This window comes from Amia ocellicauda, chromosome 12 (genome assembly GCF_036373705.1).
Source record: "Amia ocellicauda isolate fAmiCal2 chromosome 12, fAmiCal2.hap1, whole genome shotgun sequence".
Lineage (NCBI taxonomy): Eukaryota > Metazoa > Chordata > Actinopteri > Amiiformes > Amiidae > Amia > Amia ocellicauda.
Genome location: NC_089861.1, coordinates 14,175,264 through 14,187,693, shown reverse-complemented (window position 1 = coordinate 14,187,693; position 12,430 = coordinate 14,175,264). Strand labels below are relative to the sequence as shown.

At 39.0% G+C, this 12,430-nt stretch overlaps 1 protein-coding gene across 1 annotated transcript in view; it reads left to right on the top strand.

Annotated features, from left to right (window-relative positions):
• Nucleotides 1-12,430, top strand: part of frem3 (Fras1 related extracellular matrix 3) — a 52,526-nt gene that overhangs the window by 17,999 nt on the left and 22,097 nt on the right. Inside the window, exons 3-6 of the mRNA XM_066718411.1 lie at nucleotides 6,771-6,917; nucleotides 8,793-9,023; nucleotides 9,528-9,653; nucleotides 10,965-11,216. Of these exons, the coding sequence (XP_066574508.1) occupies nucleotides 6,771-6,917; nucleotides 8,793-9,023; nucleotides 9,528-9,653; nucleotides 10,965-11,216 (756 nt within the window). The remainder of the gene's footprint in view (nucleotides 1-6,770; nucleotides 6,918-8,792; nucleotides 9,024-9,527; nucleotides 9,654-10,964; nucleotides 11,217-12,430) is intronic.

Below are 12,430 nucleotides of genomic sequence, written 5' to 3'. Positions count from 1 at the left end.
TCTCATCCAGTAAAGAGTCTTATCTTTAGCATCGTCATCAGAATTATCATTATTATTTTTTTAATTGTTACTAATTGAAGTAGTAGTATTTGTTTGCTACAGTCATTTAGATATGTAATAGTTCTGCATTCTTCTCCCATTGGAAAATGTGTGGAGTATTTACACATAGCAATGTGAATTTTTAGATGGGCACCAGGCATATTTCAGATATTTCTTCATTCCTACTTATCACATGGCAAATCTTGTCTTTAGGTCGCCACGTACTGCAGCATTTATGTCACACTACAGCTGTTTAGAGGACTTAGTTACAGTTTGAGTATCGGGTCACTGAAATGCAAAGAGAAACTTTTCATCAGCTAATTTTATTTATCAGTGTTAGTAATTCAATGCTGCTTTCGAACACATTTTAAATCAGGCTGCGAATACTTAAGAATAGAAAAGGGATGTGAAAAACTAATCCACCCGTCTATCCTTTAGTCCATTCCTTATATCTGTGGTTTACCCCATATTGCTGTTTAATGCAAATACTTTTATTTGATTAAACAGGAAGTTTTGTTGCTCAGTTTCCCGATTGATGAAACACATCAAACATGCAAGTGAACATCAAATGTATCGCTTTCAATTTTTGATCAGTACAGCTCTTGCAAGTTCTTGAAAATAATAATTAAAGGGGAATTTGCCAGCTGAGTTCAATTACAAAGCAATGCACAAACCCTCTTAAATCTGTGTGGGAAAAATGGAAGGTGAGACTAATTTGAATTTGAACTAAAACAAAAGATTTATGCATATATAATCAAAACATATCAAACAAACTCTTCAAATTCAGGGTGCCTTGTCCTTGGGGAAAAACATTTACACTAAGAGGTCTGCCCGTAAAAGGTGAAAGCAAAAAGACAGCAACTCCTGACTTCTGAATAAATCTAAACTGACAGCAGTTTTTGTAAGTAATGAAGATGAGGTGAAGCCATAAGGAGACGCCCATTGTATAAGGGTATTCCTGCATTTATCTAATGATATAGCCAAATAAATATGTTAATGTGTAGTGTTCTTGGTTCCTTTACTGAGAGCAGTTAGTGAGATGCCCATCAGTATATCAGGAGTAAGGTACTGCACCTTATCTGCTGGAGGTATCCTTGTAGAAACAAGTTCTTAAACAGTAACAGATCATAAAAACTTTTTTTTTATGTTTCTGTACACAATAGCTAGATACATGTCTACCTAAGCCACTATTTCCCTCCCAGTTTGTTCTCTGAGTGATTAACATGGATATTACCAAGGGTGTCCTCTTACAGTGCGTATCATTAAAGTTTTTGAAGCTCTTCCCTCCTTTTGATATATAATCCCGAATAATGAAATGCATGTCTTGCACAACATGTTGCAGAAGCATATACTTTGAAAGCGGATAGATATCAGAAGGACTTTACCTTGCTACAAGTACAGCCATTTTTTTTCTGTGATCATTACATGGAACAATGAGATGCCATTATATATCCCTCACAAAAACGAGTGGATGACACTAATGAAACCCAAGCCATGCAGACTGCGGCAGATGCCTAAACAGAGGAAGCTCTTTGTCAGTGGAGGGTTCCTTTGATAATCCTGTCCTCCTTGCTCCCAGCTAACAATCCTTGACGTCTGCTACACACTGGGCTTTCTGCCCAAGAACTTTGAACCCATCCCTAGCGCTTATCTCTTCAGAGTACCACAAGCCATAACATCTTGTTCCCTGCCCCCCAGCCCACCATAAAAAACAGTTTCAAATTCCTTTACATCCTTTGCATCGCAAAGCAGTCTTTAATGAAATCTTGCAATCACTCTTAGTTGAGTGTGTTGGAATTGAAACTGTTTGCCCTCCTTCATGAACAGCAAATTAACTACAATGTGTACGTTTAATCATGTATTCACTCAGTTCAAATATAAGAATTGGAATATGAATTGTAACAAATTCTCCAAAAGTTTAAACATTTTAAGTAAACAGGGTTGTGTAGGATGCACTTTCAACAACTTATTTTAAATTGTTGAAGGTTTTAAATTAAAATAGGCGCCGGCGTCCCTGCTGGAGTGCTTTAACTCAACATCAATTCCTCCTTTCATAGGTGGTAAGCATCATATAAATCAACTGCCTCTTATATTCTTATTACCACCTGACAAATTTGGTGCAGGCAAAGACAAATGTGATAGATGTTTCTTGTATTTTTAGACATAGCTGTTAGAAACATGAGCTCCTTCAAGGTTAGCTGCTCAGTTCGCCCTGCTGCGCTCTGGTTGCACGGCAGGCTGTGAGAGGGAGCAGAGGGGAGGAAAGTGTCCGAGAGCTGTACTAATGAAGAGGATCTTCATCTCTGTGTTTACAAAGCAAACACAATTAACCTCCTCAAGAGAAAGTGTTCAATGGCAGCGAATGGGTACAGTGTGTGGGGGGGTGCACTGTTTATTCATTCTAAAAACAGCCACTTATGGGAAAGACAAACTGGACATTTAACATACTTAATTAATTAACTGTGAAATTACTGTAAAACTTGGCAATTGTAAATAAGTTCAGATCACAGACGGATTTTAGAGGGGGCTTCTAGCTACTACCTGCCGATGGCTCCTGACTGTGCTGTTTAGAGAAATCTGTTCCGAGTCAACACGCAGATTGCTCTGCTTGACAGGACTGGATGGATGTCAAATGTTCCACAAATTAAGAGGCCTGTGTGTGGTTCAGAAAACATACTTGCACTTTGACTGGTGACTAGTAATTGGGGTGCCTAATTTGAGTAATTAAATAGGTTAGAATTCAGGCTGTATGGATTTAAAGAGCTTACATCGGCTTTGGGTGAAAATGTAAAACACTATTACCTGCTAATTAGAACCCCCACTTGTTTTAATATGCCAAAATCATATGTTGGAGCTCATTTTAAATAGAAGGAAAGCAAAGTGTCAAAACAGTATAATGTATGTCACATGCTGGTCAGTACTTAAAGTATGTATATGCCTTGTTTTAAAGCCTCAGAAAATCTGCTCAGAACAAAATGCTCTTTGAACATCACTACAAATTCACTACATTTTATTTGTTTGTTTTGTAGTTGCAAAACCTCCAAAAAAATGAATGCCCTAAGTCTTACTGGGAAACATTGATAGTTTATTTATTTGTCTTGCTGCTGAAAAGCCAATGTCAAAGTTAAAAAATTATAATGCTAAAAGGAACAATAACAAATGTTAATAATCAGCAAAAAGCAACGGAGACTAATATTTTCTGTATTGCATCTCAAGGCTTTGAAATGTTTCTACTTTTTGCAATAGCAAGCGCATTTTGTCGCAGGTGACTTGAGTTTACTGGGCCACATAATTCTTGAAAACTGACACTATAATACAAAACTAAAGCAGGCAGAAGCTATGAAAATGATCCAGTTAAGGAAATGTACCAGAAAATCCTCATAAAATCAGGTCCATCATTTCTATTCAATGTGAGCAAGTACAGTCTAGCCTTGTTGTGTCTTAGATAAGATCAAGGTGCATGTTTAAATATGGGTTCAAGGAACTAGGCCTCTTTATTTTCATTAGTGCCACAATATAGCTCATAATATTTGCATTATTTTCAGCAAAAAGGAGTATGCTTTTATTTCTGCCTCGGTTGGGCAAAACAGAGAGGATGCTGGTTGGCGGTGTATATAGACAAACAACATTACATCTGTTTTTCATTCAGATGAGTAATGTAAAAATGAGTTTTAAGGCTTTCTGGAAGATAAATGGTTAATCTCGGACCTGTATTTGTGATGTGGCATTGACCTCTCCCAGCATTCCTCTTTCTTGTGCACTCCTTTCTCTGTGGGCTGCCTGTGGGTTCAAGTAATCCCAGTTCAAGGCCTTTGTCTAGTGGTGCAAAACCAAGCACATTTGGCCTTTCCCCTGGCAGGCTTCACAAAGTCATAAAGATTTGGAGGCAGCATTGGGAAAGGGTCAGGGTGCACTGTGCTGTCAGGCTGGAACTAAGACATTTTGCCACAGAAAAAGACACAAAATAATCACAATTAGCTGTATTCTGGAGGGCTGGAGCTGCTTGTGTCAAGGCAATCAGGATGTATAAGGTTTGATGGTGGTCCCTTGGATATAACAGAAGAGGCATGTGATAGCATGGATTACTAGTTTATTCAGAGCTGCTTTAGCCACTGTATTAGTTTTACAATATTTAGGCTGTAGTATTTTTTCTATGTGAGTTTTAGTTATAGAAATATAGTTTTAAACCTCACCTGCACTTAACTTAATTTGAGTTACGATCTTTTAATGCACTGGTTTATATATTGATTGACTAAAACACCCCATAAAATGAGTGACTTGTGATATTGTTTGCGCCACCCAGGAGACATGAAGGAGGTATTTAAAATATAAACAAACCTGAAGCCAGTTGTGTTTTAATGTATTGTCAGAACCACTTTCTACTAATATAAAAACTGGATAGGGTATAGGTTTCACAGATTTGTTTTAGTTTAGACATGTAAACATATCAGTCACAACTTTGAAAACTCAACATTTCAGTATTTATATATATATGGAGGTGAAAGGTTTCTTTACAGAGGCTCCAACATTAATTATACAGTATTAAAAAGGCTCAGTGTACAAATAATTATCGGGACCTTAGAGTGTTTTAGGCCTCTGGGGTCTGGAGAGGGCAGCAGCATTTCTGGGTCACAGAGTTAATTGAGCCTGCCCAGCAGCTGAGGCAGTCTGGGCCCGTGACAGCAGTCTGACACCTGTACCGTCTCCTGGCTTGGCTGTCTCAAGCCCTGCCTCCATTAGAGCGCTCTTCACACTTTCAATCATGAGGCCTCTCACAACTGACACACAGGAATTAAGACCTATTAGTGCTGTATGGTAACTTTTTTTTTTTTTTTTCCAGACTCAGACCACCTAACTTTTTCAGCATGTGACCCATTAAATCTCTGCTCAGCCTTTCTCTCTCTCTCTCCATTTAGTCTGGCCAGAGGTGAAAAGTCTGATGATTAAAAGATTCAGAGATAACTGAAAGCCTGCTTGGGTGGTGCTGATTATAATACGAGTGGAGGATATTAGACCCTTGTACATAAGAACATAAGAACATAAGAAAGTTTACAAACGAGAGGAGGCCATTCGACCCATCGTGCTCGTTTGGTGTCCATTAATATCTAAGTGATCCAAGGATCCTATGCAGTCTATTTTTAAATGTTCCCAAACTTTCAGCTTCTACCACATCGCTGGGTAGTTTATTCCAGATTGTGACGACTCTCTGTGTAAAGAAGTGTCTCCTGTTTTCCGTTTTGAATGCCTTGAAGCCCAATTTCCAGTTGTTCCCCCGGGTGCGTGTGTCCCTGCTGATCTGGAAAAGCTCCTCTGGTTTGATGTGGTCGATGCCTTTCATGATTTTGAAGACTTGAATCAAGTCCCCATGTAGTCTCCTCTGTTCCAGGGTGAAAAGGTTCAGTTCCTCAGTCTCTCAGTAGGACATTCCCTTCAGACCTGGAATAAGTCTGGTTGCTCTCCTCTGAACTGCCTCTAGAGCAGCGATATCTTTCTTGAAGTGTGGAGCCCAGAACTGTACACAGTATCCAGATGAGCTCTAACTAGTGCATTGTACAGTCTGAACATTACTGCCCTTGTTCTCAATTCTACACTTTTGACAATATACCCTAGCATCCTGTTTGCCTTTTTTATTGCTTCCCAACATTGTTTGGATGGAGAAAGTGAGGAGTCCACATAGACTCCTAGGTCTTTCTCATGCGTTACTTCATCTGGTACTATTCCTCCCATAGTGTAATTATAGTGGACATTTTTGTTACCTGCATGTATTACCTTGCACTTGTCCACATTGAATTTCATCTGCCAGGTGTCGGCCCACAACTGAATATTATCTAAGTCCCTTTGAATAGCCTGTGCTGCCAAGATTGTATCTGCTGAGCCACCTATTTTAGTATCATCGGCAAATTTGACAAGTTTGCTAACTATCCCAGAGTCCAGATCATTAATATAGATTAGAAAAAGCAAAGGCCCTAGTACTGATCCCTGTGGATCTCCACTAACAACCTCACTCCAGTTAGAAGCGACTCCTCTAATCGACACCCTCTGTTTCCTAGACATCAACCAGTTCATAATCCATCTACTACATTACCCTGATGCCTACAGCTTCCAATTTGAGAATTGGTTTGGGTGGCGTGGACAGGAATCAATGTCACATCGCCCTTTCCATTTGAAGGATATATCCCTGCCTTTTTTTTAAATCTAAATCAAATAAGTATATACTACATCTTAATGGCTGTTCTAGAAAACAGTGTTTTCCTAAAAGAGAAGACTATTCCAAAAGCCTGAGTGCTTTTGTTGAAAAAAGGAACTTGCAAGTGAAAGTAATGTAAACTTGCACTACCCAAATGTACAGTTTACCTAGTATTGTGTCAATAACATGTTTTTCATCTATATTGTTTCCATATTATACAGTACTAGGTGTAAGTTTAAGATTTATAATTCATACACGTCTTTTGTGTAGTTTGGGACGTACCTTTTGAGGACAAGGACAATTAAAATCAATCTCTTTACCTAAGCAAACATGAGCTTCTTTAGGTATGTGTTACTAATTAGTGATTTATTTCTTATTCATTTCTAATTAATTTATAAGAAACTGAATGTTTTTCAAAGAATATAGTGTTTTCAGCGCTATTAGGGATCCACAGCATTACAACAGTACTGTCCTTGAGATAAAGGTTTTTCAGAGGGGGAAAGATCTGTTGCGGTTTCCTAATCAATTTCTGTTTGAATTACAGGTGGTAACAAGCTGAAGAACCAGCCTTTCCGACTCAACTGGGCTTGGATTTCACTGGAGAGGGAGTATTACCTGGTGGATGAAGATTCAAAATTCCTAGAAGTGACCTTGAAAAGAAGAGGCTACCTGGGAGAAACGTCTTTTGTCAGTGAGTGTCTGGTATTGTGAAGGAATATTCCACAATACAGTCTTTAGTTCAATGTTGCTTTTGTGTTTCTCCATGAAAGGAGATGTGAGTAAAACCAACATGTAGTCCAATACAGTTTTCAGTTTTCCATCAGTAATAACATATCAGCATTTAGATATCACTGTGGTATTTAGAACACCTCACAAAGTATGATTGACGGTATTTGTAGGACTGAATTCAGAAAGCAGGGAATTGAAAAACATATTTATTTTCCTAAAATCGTTATATGAATTGGTGTGTTACTGTATGTTTATTATAATTTTCATTCATTTTCACTGGCAGGTTTAATAATCAACAAGTAGAACAGAATGAATGACTGTCTTTTCTCAGCATCCCACAGTAGTTAAGTATTCAGTTTAAGACAGCTGGAACTTGTGATTAATTTTGCGGTACAGAGCAATGACCCAATCAAACTGTTGTATTTTCAGAGACTAATGAATCTGTTTCCCAAAGCTTTTTAGGCATCGGAATAGCAAGTGACCCTTTTAGTTAGTGTAAGAACAAAAGAATGTCAGTTCTCATTCTAAATAATCAAACCACCGTCTAGAGTCTTGATTCTTTCAGGAGATATGATGTTTCCTTTCCTTAGCCAACGGCAAAACCATAAGTGGAAAAATGTCCTTTCAATGCTTATCCCTCAAAGAAACTGATTTGTCAAAATCTCAGGTTGTTTGGCCACTGGCTCTTTGCCTGCCTCCCCTTAAAAAGGTTATCTGATTGGAGCAGTAGATAGCCTAGTTCGAGGTCAGTCCAAATTCAAATAAACATTGACAGTTATCGATCTCCATACTCAAGTGCATTTCAGCCACATACTTGCATTTATTTCATTACTGCCAATGCAATACATCCACAATGTGAGAAAGACTGTGGGCCAACTGAGCACCTGAAAAGGGCCAAGTCACAGAATAGTCAACATCTTTCAGCAGTTTTGTATAGTGTGAAATACTTTATCAGCTGTTTCTAGACTGAACCGCTTACTGAATTATTGTCTGAAATGTCAAGCCAATGTTAAGGGATGTCTCTGCTTGAAAGCCCACTATTCTCTCACCTGAAGAACTGTCAACCTAAATAAGGCACTGTCTACTAGCTAAATGTATGGATCTGATGCTGTTGAAATAGTTTTGCCTCTGGAAGGGCCTTCACATAATGAATAGGTGGATAATTAGAGAACAAAGGCTTTTTATTCTCATCCAGGGGAGGTGAAGTTAAGTGACTCAAGCAAGCATTGTTGAATCATACAACTATTTCAATTTATGCCTGGCAAAAAAAAAAAAAACATAACCTGTGGTTTTTTAGGTTTACTCTGGAGCTTAATGAGAATCAACAGATTGACTAAATACAGCAATCTGAAGCCAAATGACTGATGAGAGCGCTTCAGCTCAAAATGTATGTGTCAACAATGAGTGTGATTTGATAGGTTTTGAAAAACAATTGCAACACTGCTGTCAGAGAGAGAAATAATGGTAGTTGCCTCGTGTGCAAAGAGACATCGGAAACATGAGAGCAGGTAAATTACCTTTCCATTTCAGAGCATGATTATGTTTATTAAGTGTTTTTTCTTTTCCTCTCTCTTTTCTTGTAAAAATTTGTCTTTGAGAGAAGTTCGCTCCATGGGAAGTCTTAAAATTCCTGGTGCTGGAGGCAGACACTGAACAGAATCTGAACTAGTTTTAAGTCTGCTGAAGAGTGTTAGCCCACAAAAGCTAAATACTTCTCTTGAACATCAGAATAAATGTACAGGCACACACAGTCCAGTCATACTCATCTGACTCAGGAAATGAACTTGCTTATTTCACAAGCCGTTACGTAACATTGTTGTGGTCTCTTAATCGCAAGGTATTGGCACGAAGGATGGCACTGCAGAGAAGGACAAGGACTTCAGAGGGAAGTCCCAGAAGCAGGTGCAGTTCAATCCCGGCCAGAGCACGGCCACATGGCGCGTCAAGATCTTCACAGATCAGGAGTTCGAGACGTCCGAGACCTTTCAGATCCTGCTGTCCGATCCTGTCATGGCCGTGCTGGAGTTCCCGGACACTGCTACTGTGGAGATTGTGGACCCCGGCGACGGTATGATCACACTAACTTATAGATGTGGCAGTAACACAATGAAAATGAACAACCTGGGTTGGTTGGGGCAAAAACACAACTGCGTTATAAATGTTCAGGGCACTGTATCAGATACATTATTTGTGCCGTATGTCTTGTAAAAAGCAGCAAACATTTGTTCACAAATACATTAAATGAACAGACATCCAGAAGTGGGACATATAAGGTTTTTGATACCTTCCTGTCAAGGTATATCTTAATGTCAGCAGTATTTTAAAAAGTGTTCAAAGGAAATATAAATGTTAAAAGGAAACTCCTGCAATCTCCTTAACCCCCAGTCTTCCCTCAACACCCTTATGTGGCTTACTTTTGAATTTGGTGGCATCTTTAACAGCCAATACATTATTTGCAGATCTTTTTCGTGTTGGATTAATTTTTTAAAACGCTAGGAGCAACTTTAAGTTGACATTTTTGGGTGGCGTTTGATTTCTAGATACTGTCCTAACCCTTGATTGTGTCCTGCAGAATCCACTGTCTTCATTCCTCAGTCGGAGTACAGGATCGAAGAGGACATTGGTGAGCTGGTGATTCCAGTGCGGAGGTCTGGAGATGTCAGTCAGGAACTGATGGTCATCTGCTACACCCAGCAAGGTGAGACAGAAGCTGACAGATTGCTCAGGATTTGGAAAACAAAGCCACACCCTGAGTAAATATTGACCCCGCACAACTGCCCACACTTAACTCAATAGACAAGTCTGTACAGAGATCTACATCAGAGCTCAAGGAGAAATGGTGAGCCATGGCCAAATGGCTGGAGGTCAGTCTAATTTTAGGTGGGTCTATTTTTGTTTGGTACATGCAAAATCTACATGTAATTGGTGCTAGAAATCTAAACAACCACATTTCCCCCCAGCCAACTGGTGTTTGGTCTATGATTAAAATAAAGACACAACTAAGGAAACACAAGGGGAATCGGGCAGGTCTTGGTTTAAAGGGTGACTGACAGAGTGAGCATTCCATGTGAGGAGAGTGTTTTGTTCCCCCTTGTCAGTAAATGGTTTGGAGGATGTGGGAGACTGCAATTTAAGAAGCACGTTCATAAACACTGATTGGCACCTAAGATTACTGTGTGGGTAGGCCCTGGAGAAAACTGGTGCAGGTGACAAAAAGACAATAGGTGTGCAGGTTCCCCATAACATGATATACAGTGTTTTGAAAAGGAGGCAGTGTGGCCTCAAAACAAAGACTGGCAAATATTTTACTCAAAGTAGGAAATGAGTATAGGTATATATGAAGGTATGTATTATTTACTGCAAAGCACCCCTATGTGATGAATTCGGAAATTACATGGACATATGTGCTACCGTCTAGATATTAAATTGAACTGAAAATATACAATGTATTTTCCTAATGGATGTTTACTGTGTAAAACATGTTTGCATGTTTTCATAGTATGTTTCTGAACAGATTATATAAAAATATTAAAATGTAATAAACATTTAGTCATTTTAAAAGCTTCCTGTTTTTAGCAATGGATGTTTCTATTCAGTTCCTTTTGTTTTACTGCCTTTGTAATTTATTCAACATTCAGGATTGGATTAGTCACAATTTATTTCTGTATGCTCAAGTGGTCTAAAATCTCACTCACACAGAAACCTCCTCGTAAGCCACTCTTTAGCTAGACCCCAAATAAAGGAAGCTCTTCACTTGTGGACATTTGACTAACTCAGCTTGTCTGCCCAGCACAAAACATTTTAAATCTGAGGGTGTACTAATTGCATTTTGGGAATTGTTCAAATATCCCTGAGACAAGGTTTTGGGGAATTTGGTGGTGCTGTGCTAATCCTTAGTCATGTGATGTATAGTACATTCAATTATCCATACTTCCAACTTCCAGTATTATAGTTAAGTGTATATTAATATCATATAAATAATTTATACTAACCATAATACTTCTTACAGAAAGCGCCACGGGCACAGTACCCAGCACTGTCCTGTCATACTCCGACTACATCAGCCGACCTGAGGACCACACCAGCGTGCTGCGCTTCGACAAGGATGAGCGCGAAAAGCCGTGCCGCATCATAATCATTGATGACTCGCTGTACGAAGAGGAGGAGACCTTCAACGTTACACTCAGCATGCCCATGGGGGGCCAGGTGGGCCTCGAGTACCCCAGCGCCAGAGTGGTCATCCTGGCAGACAACGACGATGGTGAGTGTGAGACCGATGGTACTGTACCACACACAGTCTGGTCCCAAACACAAAGAGGTTAAAGATAATAAAAATACTAAAAGGGAACGCTCTGAATGCCGATGGTATAAAGGTTCCTTATTTGCAAAGTTCTGTAAGGTTGACATGTAGGGTTAATTCTGTTTGGACAACAGAAAAATCTATATTTTAGAGCCTTCCCATAGTATGTTAGTCACAGCTGATACCTATAACAGCCACTGTAGTCCAAAACAAATGTCTCTGAAAAAAGCACATACCTTAACATCACTCTCCCCACTAAAAACTACTAACATAAATGGTTTAAAGTCTCAAAGGGTCAGTGTGGTTCTTAAAAGGTTAATTTCTTCTGCATAATGGTAACATAAGGCATAGCTGCTCCCAGGAAAAAAAAATACTATTGTACCTCACTGACACTTTATTGCCTGAAACTGTTGATTCACAATTGCAGTATTCACTACTGAATTCACTGTTATTGGCAACATCCTAATAAATATTGACAAAACAAACACTTTGGTCAAAATAGTTTAAGTGTAACTTTATCTGTAAAAACTGGGAATATCATTTTCTTTGTTTTAAGATAACCATATATCAAAAACATGGAAAAGGAGTACAGGCTATACAGCTTTTTGGACTACAGTAACATACTATAGTATTTGTTATAGAAGCTAGATTAATAATTTTATTCCTGGGCTACCTCCCTTCTTCCTACTTTTGAAGCACAAAAACACATTGTTACACACTCATGAAATATGATTATAGTGAACGCCTGGGATCTTCTATCTCTTTACACAGTGTGTGTCTGACGTGGGACTAGACCCTCCTGACTCTATTGAGACTCACCTGCAATGCACAAGTGTTCTTAAAATCCAGTTTTCGAGGGATACGGTCTGGCGGATGTATAGGCCTCTTTAAATCATCACCTCTATTACACCAATAAAAAGCAGTTCAATCAGAGAGCTCGGGTGGAATTAAAAACGGAAGCACTGTGGCCCTTGAAAGCCAGCTTTTAAGAACACTGATGTCCAAAGTGTTTATGCAGTTAGGTTTGTTGCTTTACCTCCCTAAAACCTTTAAGCTTCATTTGTTTTCTTCTTGGAGAGATTGTGTCCATCTGAAAGTTCAGACGTTAAGGATTCCCACCTGTGCTATTCTTTCTGGTTGACTCACTACTGTGATATCTTGGCACCAACTGCTAG